Consider the following 17,698-nt stretch of genomic DNA (forward strand, 5'->3'; position numbering starts at 1 on the left):
CAAACGTCCTGCATGGTGTTGGGCTGTAAGCACAACCCCCACCTGTGGATGTCGGGCCCTCATACCACCTTCATGGAGTCTGTTTCTGACCGTTTGAGTGCACACATGCGCATTTGTGGCCTGCTGGAGGTCATTTTGCAGGCCTCTGACAGTGCTCCTCCTGGCAGAAGTAGCGGTCCTGCTACTGGGTTGTTGCCCTCCTACGGCCTCCTCCACATCTCCTGGTAGAGCCTCCATACTCTGGACACTACACTGACAGACACAGCAAACCTTCTTGCCACAGCTCGCATTGATGTGCCATCCTGGATGAGCTGCACTAAATGAGCCACTTGCGTGGGTTGTAGACTCCGTTTCATGCTACCACTAGAGTGAAAGCACCGCCAGCATTCAAAAGTGACCAAAACATCAGCCAGGAAGCATAGGAACTGAGAAGTGGTCTGTGGTCACCACCTGCAGAACCACTCCTTAATTGGGGGTGCCTTGCTAATTGTCTATAATTTCCACCTGTTGTCTGTTCCATTTGCACAACAGCATGTGAAATTGATTGTCAATCAGTGTTGCTTCCTGAGTGGACAGTGTCATTTCACAAAAGTGTCATTGACTTGAAGTTACATTGTGTTTGTTTAAGTGTTCCCTTTATTTTTTTGAGCAGTGTATATGAAAAAACTGTAACCTCCCCAACAATCCCAAGAGGGACTACTACAGAATTTAAGAGGGAGAGAACATTTATAGTGGGCTCCCATCTAACTAAGCATATCAACACCCATCATAAAGAATAAGAATATGGTATAACGGATGGGTACTTATTATACGGAAAGTAAACAGCACATAATAGATAACAAACCGCAAATGCAAAATTGTCAGCGTTTATCAACAAGGGACCTCCCAGAACAGACACTCAGTCCTTAGAGAGCAATAAGAAACTCAGTCCTGCGAGAGCAATAAGAAACTCAATTCAAGTCGGGGGTGCAGGTACAGAGTTGTCCTTCTCCATGAGTCGTCTCTTCTGATTAAGTGGAGAGCCGCCATCCTGCAGTTGTAGAGATGCCATTCGGGCTGAGCCCCCTTCGGAGAAGAGAAAGTCTCTGAGTTGCCATTAAGGAAGAAGACCTTGAGCTTAGCCGGATACTGAGGAACAAAGCAAATCTGTTGCTGTACCAGGGATGAACAGATTGCAGAAAAGGCCTTGCGCCGCGTTGCCACCTTTACAGAGTAGTCACCAAAAAGAAGCAATTTCAGACCCCTGAGCATCAGTGGGGTATGAGCTTTTTTGGAAGGTGCGTAAGATCAGCTCCTTGTCGGCATAGTTCAGGTTCTTGACTATGATCTGGCGGGGTTTAGGTTATTCCCCAGGCGACTGGGGGGACAAGTCCAAGGGATTCTGTGGGCCCTTTCAACAACCCAAGGTCCAAGCAGTCCTAGAGCTTCTGGTAGTTCCCTGGCACAGAGTTGAGATAGTTGGTTAGGCATAATGGACTCAGGCAGTCCTACGATGCGCAAGTTGTTCCTCCTGGAGCGATTTTCTAAATCTTCCACCTTTTCTTTAAGGGTCACATTAGATCTAGTTAACCAACGTACCACTGCATTGCTGGAACCTACTTTGTCCTCCAAACGGCTAACTCTGTTCCAGCTCAGTTAGCTGAGATGTATAAAGCGAGATGTCCCTCTGCAGCTGCTGAATAGTGCTGGATATTGCCGCCTCTACTGAGGTCCTGATTTCAGGTAAGATGATACGGGCCACCACTGCAGCCATGTCCATATAGGGTATGTCCCCTGCATCGCCCTTAGCGGGGTGCAATATTTGCTCCTCCATTTCTTCCGGCCCTTCACACTGAATGCTGACTCGTGGTGCTGGTTGCAGGTCTGCACAGGTTTCGGTAGCCGCCGCCATTTTGTGGGACGCCATGTGCTGCGAGGCGCGGGGCTCGGGTAAGTCTGCTCCCGGATCTCCACCACGGCAGGTACTCACTGACACAAGCGGTCTAGCAGTACTCTTCGTGTGGCTCGGCTTGAATGTGGTGAGGGAGACTTGATAGCGGAAGTCCTATACTCTAGTTTTGCATAATGACATGTGACATGTTAATACATTTGTCATAAAATAAGAGAAAAAAATACAGCGACCGGCAGACAGAATCTTAAAGCAGTACTCTGAAATACAATTTATTTTTTTATGTTTGCCCAGAATGCTGGCATAAAAAAATAAAAAAAAGATAGACTATTCCATAATGGACCTCCCACCGTGCCCCTGCCGTATCTGGCATCTCACGCATTGATCCTCTTGCTTCTTGTCATCGAAGCGCCATACTGCAGATCAGCTAATCGCCGTCTGAGGATATGTGCAGCCTCGGCCAGTGATTTGCTGAGTGGCAATGTGTTGTTTTGAGCCCTGGCCCTGATGTTCTTCTTGGTGCCGGGGCCCAATACGTCACATTGTCGCTCAGCCGTTTACCACCCGGTAAATCACTACTGTAGGTGATTAGCTGAGAGACACGAGATTAGACTTGCTGTTATCCTAGCCCAACATTATAACTGTGTTCAACTTTAGATTCATCTATGCAGCCTTTAAAGGGTTACTCCGGCCCTAAGACATCTTATCCCCTATCCAAAGCATAGGGGATAAGATGTCTGACCTCGGGGGTCCCGCTGCTGGGGACCCCCGCAATCTTGCATTCAGCACCGACCTCGGGGAGCTGCACGCCACGCTGCCAGCTCAGAATCTGCCATGTGACGACCACAGGGCCGGAGTATCATGATGTCACGACTCCGCCCCCCTTGTGACATCACGTCCCACCCCCGCTATGCATGTTTATTGAGGGGGCATGACGGCCATAGACTTGCATGGCGGGGGCGGGCTGTGATGTCACACGGGGGCGGAGTTGTGACATTGCGGTATTTACTAAGGTTTCCCTACAGTTTCCACTTTCCCTACACTTTGCTTTTTTTACACCTGCTCTGACCTGTAGGGTTTTCCTCAGCTGAAATCCACCACATTTTCTGTGGAAACTTTAGTAAATATGTTGGGATTTTGTGAAAATGTCGGGAACACGCCCTTTTCTGTGACCATGCTCCTTTTCCCGCCGATCACCCCCCATTTTTCGGGTTCTCTTAGCAAAATGGAGAGTTAGTTGGGGTTTTTTCAATTCAGGCGCAATTTCAGGCGCAAATTCTGGCGCAGACAGAATTTCAGGCGCAATGCGCCCAAAACTGGCGCACAACCCGACTAGATATGTCGGGTTTGCAATAGTAAATGAGGGCCACTGTGTCTATACCATGATGTTACTTGAAGAGCTTTCCTGTCAGGGGGAGGCCGGTCGTCATATTGTATTATTTGTCTTGATGCTACATGATACTTTTTAGTCCACGATTTTTGTATATTAACACCCTTCTGTATCTTTTATGTAGATATCCGCCTCCTGTTTGATTTGTCCTGGCTATTTTGTGAGACTTAATAAAAGCTTCATGGTTTGATTGTTAAAAAAGCTAGTTATGATTAGTTACACTATATAAAACCCCCTGACAGATTCCCTTTAAAGTGTACATGTCAGATCCCCCACAACAAAACAAAATATATGTTACTCTGTACCTAATCCTGACCATATACATCTAATTTGTATTCTTTATTAAATATAAAAACATTTTTAAACAACTATATTACAAAAGGTCTTTCATTTTCATCAGTAACCATATATAAAAAGTTTTTGGATCTCACAGTGCCCATTTAATGTTACTCAATTTACTAGGCAGTCCTTACTATTGAAATAGGAATTTCACTTGGACAAACTGCAGAGGACATGGCTGTAGCCAAGCACCCTCAGTTTAATCCATTATATAGTTTACAGCCTATGTAGTGTAATGATCATTCACATTGCAAATAAATTGATTTAACTATTTGTTTAATTCCATATACGTACAGTCACATCCATGATGCCATCCAGTAACCCTTGTGACTTTACAATCTAATAATATAGTGTATCTATCACCCAGGCTTGTACAATGCCTGTGCTCTGGTGACAAGAAACCAGCAGGACTCTGATAACTGTATTATAACTAGTCTTGTACTTGGGTGTCCATCGTATGACTGGGACAGATTTAAAAAAAATGTTTTTTATTCACTGAAAATTAACAATGAAGAATGGTAAATGCATCGCCATAAGATAATAATATTCTATATATTTACTGGTGATTTGTCTTATTTTTAATCCGTAATAAATTTGTTCCATAGAAAAATATAAATGACTCACGTTTGATGGATGATCTGGCATCCTTTGCTTCTAGGCCAATTTACTATCCAAAACCTAACTTATCCCATTATATATAGTGCAATGGTGGGAGGAATTTGTGCAAGTCATCATTTGTATAATATGTTACTAAGGTCTTGTAAATCACTGATCCTTGAAGATATCTTCTATAGGAAGAACACACAGATCTATTTACGCATGTTGCCAGTAATGAGCGTCAGGGTGAAGGGACAAATTCCTAATACAAACCTGGACTCTTTGGAGATGGATTGTTGGAGATGGACGGTATTGCCCACTTCCCGCACACAACTTCAAGTCAGGACTTAAAGGGGTACTCCAACCCTAGACATGTTATCCTGTGTATTTAACGTATTTGCAGAATTATGCACAGCATGAAATATGCTGCAAAGTATCCTGTGTATTCTCCTATGAGCAGACACACAGGGCTTCACAGGAGAATACACAGGATATTTTGCAGAATTATGCGCAGCATAAAATATGCTGCAAATACGCTACATGTGACCCTGCTCTAAATGCATATTTATGTTAAACACAGGTAGAAATACTAAAGGTTTGACTAAACCCAGAAAATACACAAAACGTCGCCTAAAATGCGTATTCCATTCACTATACACACTTTCAATGCGTATTTCTGTTAAAGGTGTATTCCCGGATTTAGATTTTTTATTTTACAGTGCTACAGGGGCTGTAAAGTTAATGTAGATCATAATATAGTGTCTCATGGTGGTTTTGCAATTCTTTGGTGATTTTTGCCCCAATGTTTATGTTTAACAGCATACAAAATTACTGTCTTCTCAGGTTACATCACTAGTAAGGTGTTCAGTGGGAGCTTTGCTTCAATGGGTAGAGCAACTGCTGGGTCGGGGGAGATCATTCTGCAAGAAGTGTAGGTTTTCAAAAGCTGGAGGCACCCAGGATTACAGGTGTGTTTCAATGGGTGGGTGGCTGATATGTGGGAGGGAGAAAAGTGACCTCACACTTACAATCAAGGAATCATGGGACTTGCAGTTTGAGGTAACAAACTCTAACAGGAAATAGCCAGTTCACAAAATGATACCCTCAGCATTATGGTAATCTCACAACACAGCCATTTAGCCCCAAGACAAGCACAGATCCTTCCTAACCATGTCCATTACTGTCTGGCAGGTACGTACTAAAATCACCTTATGGGTGATAACCCCTTTAAAATATAGGTCAGATCACTGCTTTGCTTGCTTTGTATTTTAATGTGATAGCTTTTATGGGCTCACTCTGCAGTGACACTGCTGGAATCTGTAATGCACCTACTGGACACAGTAAAGCAGGGAGGTGACAGGAGGTCACTATGAGGTAGGTCCACTTACCCGATGCTTTGCTCAGCTTGCTTTCTATTAAATTTTTAAAGGCTTTCTGGGATCAGTAGTTCCTCTGTGCAGTGCTCTCTCTCAGCTTCCTCTCCAAGATGGTGATCACAATGCAGTGCATAAGGTTTTATCAGCCTTTTAAACCCATCCCTGTGCCTTCTCTTGATTGCCCTGGAAGCTGTGTTTCACATAATGCAAGCAATTAGGGATGTCCCGATACCATTTTTTTAAGACCGAGTACGAGTACCGATACTTTAATTCTAGTACTCGCCGATACCAAGTACGAGTACTTATATTTTAAAGAGAATTTGACACCAGGGTGACCCGGTTTCTGGCGCTGTTTACCGTATGATATGTGGGTCCTTGTTGTGTACAATGGAGGCGGCTGCTGTAGTATGAGCCAAGATCTCTCTCTTCTCCATTGGACAGAACAGGAAATTTGCATTGGGTGCGAGACCGATGACCACATGGTGAGAAGCGGCAGAGACCGGGTCACCTGCACTATCTACCTATAAATTCAAGTTAGTGCAGTTGACTCTGCTGTAAGATTGTCTTTAATATTAGGTAGTATCCCCTGGCAGTCATTAGTAGCAGCCCCCCCTGTAGACAGCTGCCCCCTGGTAGACCACAGCCCCCCTTTAGACAGTGGGCCCCCATTTAAACAGCAGCAGTGCCCCCCCTTAGACAGCAGCAGGGCCCCCCCCCCCCGTTTAGACAGCAGCAGGGCCCCCCTTTAGACAGCAGCAGGCCCCCCCTTTAGACAGCAGCAGGCCCCCCCTTTAGACAGCAGCAGGCCCCCACCCCTTTAGACAGCAGCAGAGCCCCCCTTTAGACAGCAGCAGGGCCCCCCTTTAGACAGCAGCAGGGCTCCCCCTTTAGACAGCAGCAGCCCCCCATTTAGACAGCAGCAGGGCCCCCCTTTAGACAGCAGAAGGCCCCCCACTGTTTAGACAGCAGCAGGGCCCCCCCCCACTTAGACATTAGTAGCAGCGCCCTCCTTGCAGGCAGCTCATTTCCTCGGGTCGGGTGCTGCCGCTCTGCTGCCCCGTTATCCCATCCTCCGGTCTGCATCATGGCGTCCTATGGAGGAGCATGTGACATACACGTCACTCTGCTTCCTCCATAGCGTTATGCTGGGTGTAGGAGAGGAGGCGGAGTGACGTGTGTGTCACATGCTCCTCCCTAGGACGCCATGATGTGGGCCGGAGGACAGGAGAACGGGGCAACAGAGCGGCACCAGGTATCGGGCATGGTATCGGGGACATTAAATGAGTCCCTGATACCATGAAAATTGCTAGTATCGGCACCGATACCAGTATCGGGACATCCCTACAAGCAATGATGGATAACCTGGGATCATGTGACCTTCCTGCTCATCTCAGTGTTCCTAGTACTTCCTACATTTATTTAAGTGCCAAAATGCCATGTGTTCCTCTTCCCTCCTGTTAATAATAGTGCCAATTCACAGGCCAAGCCTGAAAAAGTTTGAAAGTTTTGCAAACCAAATTTACCCTAAAGTTCAGAGAGAGAGACTGGGTTCCCTCGGCTTGCTCATCTCTACTTATAATAGCCTCTGCCACCCAACATTTTGGGCATGTTTTTGGTGGTAGTGAAGTCGCAATGAGCTTTGGCAAAGATTATAGTAGTGCATGTAGGAAGATTCACATTAGACAGTATATAAGAAGGTAATCTGGTCTTCAAGACCCATTTCAATTACTACTAGGGCAGTAGTTTAAATGGATAGAGGAGTTTTCTATTAGGCTATGTTCACACTTCGGAATGTCCACACAGAAAATCTCTGTGCGGACATTTAGGAGGCTGCGGCTTGGACCGCATGGTTATGCATTCTGTGCGGAGTCTGCAGAAAGAATGAACAAATTCATTCTTTCTGCGGACACAAAAATCAGAAATTCCGCCGTGTGCACAGGGCAGATAAATTCCATTGAATTCAACAGGACTCTGCTGCTCCAGGATCTCCATGCAGAATTACAATGGGGAATTCCGCTCGGATATTCCGAGGTGTGAACATTGCCTTAATGTCTGTATTTGGAGGACCCAACATGTCCATACATGACCTGGACATCCCATTGTGTAATGCTTTATTTCCCCCATGTTGCCACTGCAGAGAAGTTAAACACGTTCTGCCACATCGCTGCTGATCTCTGGCAACATCCTGTTATCAAACCAATGGTTGGATCTTCTGAGACAAACGATAACAAAAACAAGCAAATAAAAGAATGTTAAACCATTGTACTCTGACAATTTGTTAAATACAATCTCTATAACTTTCTATACCTGATACTCTGGAGAGTGTTGTTGGTTGTTGTCTGGATGAGGCTGGATTCCTCAGTCCTTGTGTTTAACATTTAAAGCATACCTCCATTGTATCCGATTTACATAAATAGACAAAAATTACTATTGTGTAGCATTTTTAACTTGGTGCCTAAATTGGGGGCTGTTCTCCCTGACGCATAACTATACAACAAGAGATTAAGCGTCAGGCTCCATTTCCCCAGCACTTATCTCCAGTGTGAGACTCAATGCCATAGAATCACATTATAGTAGGTCCCTCCTATTATTATGTGATTCTATGGCATTGGGTCTCGCTCTGGAGATGGGTGCTGGGGAGACAGAGCCTGAGGCTTCATCTCCTGTAGTATAGTTATATGCGGAGACAGAGCGGGAACCTTTGTCCTCTATTCTATCCATAGTTATATACAGCACGGAGTGGGGAGAACGGCGCCACATTCAGGCATCTAGGTGCAGAATTTGAAATCAATGTAGTTTAGGAAAATGACTGTGCATAGTGCAGCACGGGAGGTACACTCAAAAGTATAGTCCAGAGAACAGGGCAGGAGCGCAACCATTTACGGTCCACTGCATTTTGCTCCTAGTTCACACAAAGTTTACAGTCAGTTAACCTATGGCAAATAGCATGGAAAATTCCAGCCTTTACACTTTGCTTGTGTATAACTTCACGCCTGGAGAATGAAATCTTGTACCTTTTGGAAACACATGTTTATTGGCAGCTTCTAACTAACCAAGATGGCTCAGAAAAAATGTAGATGCACAGATTAAAAAGCACAACACAAGAGTTTGTAGAATGTAACTATTGTGACACAGATTTGTAAATCGAAGGAAATACTTGGCTGGCTTTGTCTCTTCTTATCTCCTGCAAAGTCCCTTTTTCAATAATAACTCTCTTCCTGCCTTCTGTGCATAGTCACAATTTATCACCTTCTGTCTATGGCATTAAGGCCGCTTTCACACTATAGAAATGTCAGTTTTAAAGATCCTTTATAATGACCCGTTAATAAAACCATTAAAAACCCCATTATAGTCTATGGGATTTTTACATTACCCGTTTTAACCAGTCATAGCCCGTTATTAATAAAGGACGTTATTTTGTGACGGGAGAAATAGTGCACTATTTCTTCCGTTCTTTCTCCCGTCACAAAATAACGTCCGTTATTAATAACTGGCTATAACGGGGTAAAACGGGTAATGTAAAAATCCCATAGACTATAATGGGATTTTGTAATGGCCGTATGGGATTTTGTAATGGATGTTTAACAGCAGACTTTCAGGGTTTTAATAACGGAACATTAAATGGATTTTTAAAACAGATGAATTTTATAGTGTGAAAGGAGCCTAAGTCCTTCGCTCTTTTACAGAATATTGGTTTAACTTGTTGAAAATTTTCCAAAACTTCCAGCTAAAGCATTTTGCCTCATCCCTCATCTCCTCTCCACCCAAACCTCTCGCACTTACTCCATTAGAACAACGATGCAAATATTTTCTGTTTTCTCCTGGGCTTATATATGTTTAATACTCTAGTCTCACGCACTCTCTATTCTGCTGCCAATTTTCATATACCACCAAATGGGAATAAGACTTATATGGTTTCACCATGATGGAGCTACAAATTTGTACCTCCTATTCTAAAGATAACACCCTTTTAATAGAAACTAACCTAAAAGTAATAACCAGATGGCATCTCACACTTGCTCAAATTGCTCATGCTGCCCCAGGATGTTCCCGCCAACTGCTGGGACAAGTGCCACAATTGGTAAACATGTCCAAGGGTTAAAAGGGTTGGCTACTTTTATATGAAACATCAGAAATGTATTCAAATAGTCTAATAATGGGACTTTAAAGAGGTAAAATCTTAATCCTTCCAGTACTTATCAGCTGCTGTATACTACACAGGAAATAGTGTAGTTCTTTTCAGTCTGACCACAGTGCTCTCTGCTGACACCTCTGTCTGTGTCAGAAAATTTCCATAGCAGGATAGGTTTGCTATGGTGATTTGCGTCTACTCTGGACAGTTCCTGGCACAGACAGAGGTGGCAGCAGAGAGCACTTTGGTCAGACTGGTAAGAACTAAACAATTTGCTCTGTAGTATACAGCAGCTGATAAGTACTGAAACCATTAAACCGATTTGTAAATTACCTTTATTTAAAAATCTTAACTTTCTGGCTTTAGTTAATTTGAAAACCTTTGTTTTCCACCAGAGTACCCCTTTAGTACTACCTTCATGCTTGATTCTACTTAATGATGGAGGCCTGTCCCTTCAGTACCATGCAGCCAAGACAGATAACTCACCAACAAGATGGCTGCACACAAAGAAGAATGAGACATACACTATGCTTCCTCCATAGGATTGGAAAAACTCTAATTGCAAAACTTTATCTTTTCAGAACTCTGTTGTTTTGGAGGACCACAAATTGGAGGTATACAGAAACCTTTGACAAGAAACAGACAAACTCATTATACAATATTTTATTGTCAAATCTGGAGCTTTATTTTTACAATTTTACAAGAAACAAATGTAATAACTTTCTTGTTTCATTTTTCGACAAACAAATGAAAAAAAAACAAAAACAAAAAACAAAACAAAAAAAATTCTTATAAAAGGAGATCTGTCCCATAATCTTCTCCATTTAATGTAGCTTTTGTCCTCATGCCTCCAGGGGCACAGCTATAGGGGGAGGCAGGTAGTACTTGCAACGAGGTCCTGGCACATGGCAATTGAGGGGGTGGGGAATGTGGCTATTACAGATTTAGAAATAGGGCCCAAAAGTGTTAAGTTATACAAATTTTACTCTTTACCTCAGAACACAAGATATTGGTGAACAATGAGTTAAGTTGATCCATTCAGGTGTGCTCTGGAGGACCCCTTTAATTGTGTCACTCTGATTGGGAGACACATGTTGTCCTAAAAACCACCAGCATTTCTGCTCCATATTGAGTGACATCAGAGCATGAAGATTTCCCATGGTCACCTACTGCTTCTGCCAACAGTTTCTAGGCAACTAACTTATTGTCAAAATGCCTATCAACCTTAGCATTTGAAAAATTACTCTAGTAAACTTTGTAATGAACAATTATAGTAATAATTTTCATTGAAATTAACTCCTAAAAATGTGTGTATGTGAATCTTTTAAGTATAAAGTTTAAAAAAAATAAAAAAAATTTCCTACACCTGGGAAGCTAGAACTAGAAACCTAGAATACTGCAATTTTGAGAGATCTACTTTTTCCATTATTCCCTTGTATGGGAAAAAAAAATATTTAATAAAAAAAAATTGCTGAAAAAGAGAAACCACACCAAAGTGTTCAATTTTCCATTACAATCTTGTTTGTTTAAAAAAATAATTAAAAATAAAGAAACAGGTTTTGAGTCTTTTTGGTGATAATAAACATCGAAAATATTTATCAAAACACAGAAAAAAAAATTGCTTACAAATGAGTCAAGTAAAATAAATAGGCCGTAGTATAAATATGCGTAACAAATAGAATTTTGAGATTCAATCTTTATATACATTCTGAAAAAATAAACAGGTTTGTTCATTTTTCTATTTAAACAACAGATAACAAAGAGCCAAGAACAAAACACGCCAAGACCACACGCACACGTAGATGTATGCTGATATACACACGTATATGTTAGCATACTGCACCATTTTCCGAGTTGCATGAATAGTTTTATTTATACCTTGGGTTTCTTTCTTTTTACATAATGTTCATCTGCAGGATTTACACGATAGACAACGTTGGAGTCTTGCAGCACACAATAATTCTGATATTTTAATTGTCATTGCAACACCGATACATGCAGACATTTCGGCAACAGTGATTTTGAAAGGTTGGAATGGATGAACGCTTGCATTTGCCCTTGTCTGGTTTTATTAATGGACATGCAAGAGGTGGCAATAAGGTGATCCTATCCAAAAAGAAATTTCTTCCTAGGTCAGTAATATATTTTTGGTTTAGAGTGCGCCTCCACTTTTACACCCGTTTTTTATTTTATTACAATTTTATAATAACAGCCTTTTGAGTCTGGATATTGAGATAATATTCCTTGTATAGCCAAATAGGGGTTTGTTTGTGCCTTTTTAAAAATGTCTATGGATGTAGAAACCATTGGAAAGCAACCTAGGTGTTATGGCTCAGCAGTTATGTAGAGTTATTATATTGTTGATCTGGAGTCAGGGAAATCCACAGATCTGGTCTGAACTAGGCCATATGGGTGGATTAGAACACAAGTGGGGTTCAAATCTGGAAAGGATAGTTAATGGGGTTAAAGGGGTACTCCGTCCCTAAACATCTTATCCAAGGGATAGGGGATAAGATGTCTGATCATGGGGGTCCCACCGCTGGGATCTCCCTGATGCACCCTGTGTTCATTTAGAGCGTCCGGAGCAGCGCTGGAGGCTCGTGACGTCACACCCCCTCCCATAGACTTGCATTGAGGGGCTGTGGCAGTGATGTCATGAGTGGGGTGTGACCATGATGCCATGAGCCTCCGCCCGCATCGCCAGTCATCCGGCACTGAGCAAAGTTTGCTCTGTGCCTGGGTGTCTGTGGTGCTACAGCCGAGATCATGGGGGTCCCCAGCGGCGGGACCCCCTCGATCAGACTTCTTATCCCCTATCCTTTGTATAGAGGATAAGATGTTTAGGGGTGGAGTACCTCTTTAAAGAAATACACTTAAAAAATGATTATCAGTGCATCATATGTATTGCAAACACATTTTCCTAAAAATATTGGAAGCCCATTTCAACAATCAAAACCACCACTTGTTCCCACATTCAAGTTTGAATACAAAACCAGGAATGGAACTAAAAAGAGGAGTCTCAGTCTTTCCTTTATACATGTCCTCCAGTTATGATCTGTCCCTGGCAAAACCTGCAATTAAAAACCTGAACATGTGAACATCCCCTTAGGGTCATGTTAGATAGCCCAAACCTATTACATGGCTCAGTAATCGTGTGTGGATGACTACACGAACGATCACTGGATTATTCCTGTGGCCCTATGCTGTTATCAGCCATCGGCTGTGCATCCCCTATTACACGGGTGACGCGGGACCCTGATTTTTTTACCAAAATGACCCAATCTGCCAAAAAATTAGCTGATGGCTTCTCCGGCTGACTTCAGCCGATAATTTTCATGTGTAATAGGGCCCTTAGTACAAACATATCTTATGGCTGCAACTGTATTCCACAGATAAAGAAAGTTAAAGGCGTACTCTGCTGCCCCAGTGTTCGGAACATTCTGTTCCGAATGCTCGGTGTGGGCTGCGGGGGTCGTGACTTCACGCCACGCCCCCTCAATGCAAGTCTATGGGAAGGGGACCTCTCCCATAGACTTGCATTGAGGGGGCGTGGTGTGATGTTCGAGGGGCTTGGCCGTGACGATGGTCCGAATGCTGGGGCAGCGGAGTACCCCTTTAATGATTTGCACTGAGAAAGTCTCTTTAGGCTATGTTCACACATTCAGGTTATTAATTACAATTATTAAATAAAAAGCTAGAAATGAATTTGAAAAGGGGAGAAGTCTCAGTCTTTCATTTACGACCATTTATGACCTGTTCCTGGCTTTGTATTCAATAACTGCAATTAATAAACCTGAACATGTGAATATAGTCTTAGCTTCAGAATCACAGAAACCTGATTTGGTAACATACAGCTAGCTTGTCAGGTATAAAGGGGGAGATTTATCAAAACATGTGTAGAGGAAGAATGGTGCAGTTGCCCATAGCAACCAATCAGATTGCGTCATTCATTTTTAAGGGACCCTTCTTTTTAAATTAAACTATCTGGTTGCTATGGGCAACTGCTTTACTTTTCCTCTGCACAGGTTTTGGTAAACCTTCCCCGAAGTGCGTGAAATTTTGCTGTGATTTCCTTCTGGAGAGCAGGGGAGGGAGCTTCCGTATTCACAGTCTGAACATCTGACTGTGTCAGAAATCACGAACTGTAAAACATTAGATAAAGAAACAATAAAAAACAAAGGAAAATTAGATGTTAAAGGGGTACTCCACTGGAAAACATTTTATTTCTAAATAAACTGGTGCCAGAAAGTTAAACAGATTTATAAATCTGTTATATGCTCCACAGGAAGTTCTTTTCTTTTTGAATTTCCTTTCTGTCTGACCACAGTGCTCTCTGCTGACACCTCTGTCCATTTTAGGAACTGTTCAGAGTAGAAGCAAATCCCCACAGCAAATCTCTCCTGCTCTGGACAGTTCCTGATATGGACAGAGGTGTCAGCAGAGAGCACTTCCTGTGGAGCATATAACAGCTCATAAGTACTGGAAGGATTAAGATTTTTTAATAGAAGTAATTTACAAATCTGTAACAATAAAAGAATGTAGCATTCACTCACCGCAACAACAGCATCGACATTCCCGGCTGGAGGGGATCGCGGGTCGGCGTCTTCAGGACTTCAGGATAGGCCGGACGAAGCGCGCAGCAGTGCGTGAAACAAACCGGTTGTAGCCTCTGAGCGCTCCTGAAGTTCTGAAGACATCGACCCGTGATCCCCTCCAGCCAGGAACGTCGATGCCGTTGTTGCGGTGAGTGAATGCTACATTCTTTTAGTGTTACATATTGATACTTTATCTAGTCGCATGCACCCCGCAGGTATTACGGAGTAACTGGACCCTGACAACTTCCGCAGACCCCTAATACCGGTACCACCATTATACAGAGTTGCTCTCCTTCTGTTCTTTTCTCTTCATTGTGTGATAATTAACAAATCTGTTCAACTTTATGGCACCAGTTGATTTAATTTTTTTTTTCCAGTGGAGTACACCTTTAAATCTGGCAAAAACTGTTCCATATTTATCAAAATGTGCCAGACACACAGTAAATACACCAATGCCTCCTCATAGTTGCCATGTGTACCCCAGTAAATAAAAATGATGGTGCAAGTTAATAGATAATAGCTTGATAGATTGATAAGCTACATCCCTTTCATGCCCTGGTGCAAGTCTTGTATAAATATGGCAAAAGTCATGGGCTTAAAATTAAAAATGTAACCCCTTTATGGCAGGATATAAGAGGCTCCTTGTGTTTTATGAGAGGTAATAGGAGGTTATCTACTAACAGTGTTCACCATTATTTGCATACTATAGTCAAAGGCGATACAGCAGGAGGCAGAGGAGACATAACTACACTTGTGTACTGTTGGACATAATAAGCAAGTATATAAAAGTGGCTCTGTTATACCGCTCTTTATGAAAATGTAAGTTTATTTGAAGCAAATTGTCCGTAAGATTTATACAATTATACACTTTTTAAAGCTCCGGTGAAGGTTTATTTCAAGTAACCCTGCATCCGATTCTGATGTTTTACCATGCTGCCTACACTGAATGCACATAACCTGCGGGCTCCGAATGTTGGCAGACAATGCAATAAGTATTATCATATAATATTATCATCAATAAGGTACCAGGCACCGAGTATCTCCAATGACTTAGGAAGCCTTACACCTCAGGGAGTTAAAGGGGTATGCTGGCTTTATACATCGTATACCCTATCCAAAGGATAGAGGATAAGATGTATGATTGTAGGGCTCCTGCCGCTGGGGACCCACATGATCTCGGTGCAGCCCCCGGCATTCTGTGCCGAGCGCTGCCTCCGAGACGTGACATCACGGCCACGCCCCCTCGTGCCGTCACACCATGTCCCCTCCATTCAGGTCCATGAATGAAGGGCAGCGTGGCCATGACATCACTAGGGGCGTGGCCGTGACGTCACATCCCCGTCTTGGAGCCAACCCCCAGCCGGGGGCTGCACTGAGATCGCGTAGGCCCCAAGTGGCGGGAGCCCTACGATCATACATCTTATCCCCTATACTTTGGATAGGGGATAAGATGTAAAAAGGCGGAATACCCTTTTAATCTCGCCAGTTCTCATCCTCACTTGCATACCCCCAAATTTTGTGTGGCTGGCTCTACAAGGATGTGTATACACATCCATATTACAGCTGCAAGTTCTAACCCGATTGAGATTCTGATGACCAAAACGGACACCTCAGTTTGGGTCAGCAGAACTGCAGTTAGTTCAGCACTTGTGGCTGTAATACAGACAAGTATACATGTCCATAGTTGCAGCAAAAATGGCGCTATTTTACTGCGAACGTTTCTAAATCGTGACAAAATTGCAGGCAAAAGGCAGTTAAAACATACCATGTAAACACAGCCAAAAGTGGTTTCCCAGATATTTTACAGTGTCTGTTCAGCAGGGGTGCCGGGTGTAAGCTGCTCTGCCATATACACAACAAACAGGGCCAGAAGATGTTGGCTGCGTTCATTGTGTAGTGGTGGTGCCACATTACTCTAGTGCATCTGAGCTGTAGTAACCTAAAGCCAGGGCTTCCGGCCACATTTATTGTGTATATGCCAGAGCTATGGCTCTGCCAATCAGACACTGATGGTCTATCCTCATGATAGGCTATCAATATAAGATGCCAAAAATGCCCTTTAAATCTGATGAGAATGAAATGGAGGTTCTGATGGCAGTGTGAACAGAGCCTTACAGACATATCCTGCATAAGAACTGAAATCCATGTGCAAATACATTACTTCTTGTGAATGCAGCTCTGGAGTATAATACAGTGTGTAACAAGTAATGTTCTGTCATTTACAAAGTGGCTTCTGTAGATTTATTCTATATGTAAACTGGAAAATGGGGTTGTACCCCTAAAAGATTTCCAAGGAATGGTGACAACGTAATCTGTAAAGGCAAGGGGTATACATTTCTCGCTTATCAGGAATTCCAGACACCATAAGACATTTTCTTTATAGTTTCCTTTTATACAGTCATATTAAAATACATTGTTTTCCCCCTTTCACCCTGTGTAATAGGTTCCTCCTAATCCATCGGACCTTCCACTACTTTCTAGACAATCCAAGCATAATCAATAGTTTCTTACAAGAACAGTGTCTGCATTGGAATGACATCGACAAATTATTCCTAAAAATAAGGATAAAAATTTTGTAAGTTTTTTTCCCTTTTTTTTTTAGCTCTGGTTACAAACGTACAAAAACGTATAAAAAATGTCTGTTCAGTTCAGTGAACATCTCTTCCCCTGATGACCATCTATTTAAAGGAGCCTCCCGTAGCAAGCGTCTTGGACGATACATAGATACAGCGTTTGGTTGCGTCAGTGCTCTGTGCCACACTTGCCTCCTGTTGTGGTTGTGCGCACTTGTTGATGTTCCATCCTGGCCTCAGTATTGCAGTTGTAAGTGGTTACCTGAGATCCCGTCCTCCTTCTGCTCAGTCACGTCTCAGGCCAGCTGGCGAGTGGACTACAGACCTCTGCTAGCAAATATGTAACCAAGTGCTTGCATACACAGCTGCCCATAGGATCTTCCTCTCCTTCTGCTCCCGATGCAGTTTTTTCATGAATGACCATCATTTCTCACTAACCTTAAGTAGGTGACAAAAAAATTGGCACTTGTTACACTAGTATTAGTCCTCCACAGTGCTCTATAGATGGCCCTATTAAAATCTGATGTGTCTCCGGATGAGGATAATACCCCGGTATTTCATGTGACGACTACTTATCATCTCCTGTCCACAATAAGTGGCATGACTTAACTGCGGCAGATGCGGTAGCATAAGGCTGATTTCCACACACGTTTTTTTTCTGGCGTTTTTTGGAAAACAACTACTGCAGTTTTTGAGCCAGAAGTGGGAAGAGGATCCAGTAGGAAGGAGAAGTATAAGTCCTTCCTTTATATTCCATTCTGTTTGAATACACATCTGGTTTTGGCTCAAAAACAGCACTGCATGTGAA

General features: G+C 42.9%; 1 protein-coding gene across 1 annotated transcript in view; it reads right to left on the reverse strand.

Moving 5' to 3' along the window:
• Nucleotides 1–10,370: 10,370 nt before the first annotated feature.
• CELSR3 (cadherin EGF LAG seven-pass G-type receptor 3) overlaps nucleotides 10,371–17,698 on the reverse strand; it is a 191,015-nt gene continuing 183,687 nt past the window's right edge. The window contains 1 exon segment of the mRNA XM_056524795.1: nucleotides 10,371–17,328. Within this exon segment, the coding sequence (XP_056380770.1) occupies nucleotides 17,301–17,328 (28 nt within the window). The 3' untranslated portion in view covers nucleotides 10,371–17,300.

Source organism: Hyla sarda, chromosome 6 (assembly GCF_029499605.1).
Source record: "Hyla sarda isolate aHylSar1 chromosome 6, aHylSar1.hap1, whole genome shotgun sequence".
Lineage (NCBI taxonomy): Eukaryota > Metazoa > Chordata > Amphibia > Anura > Hylidae > Hyla > Hyla sarda.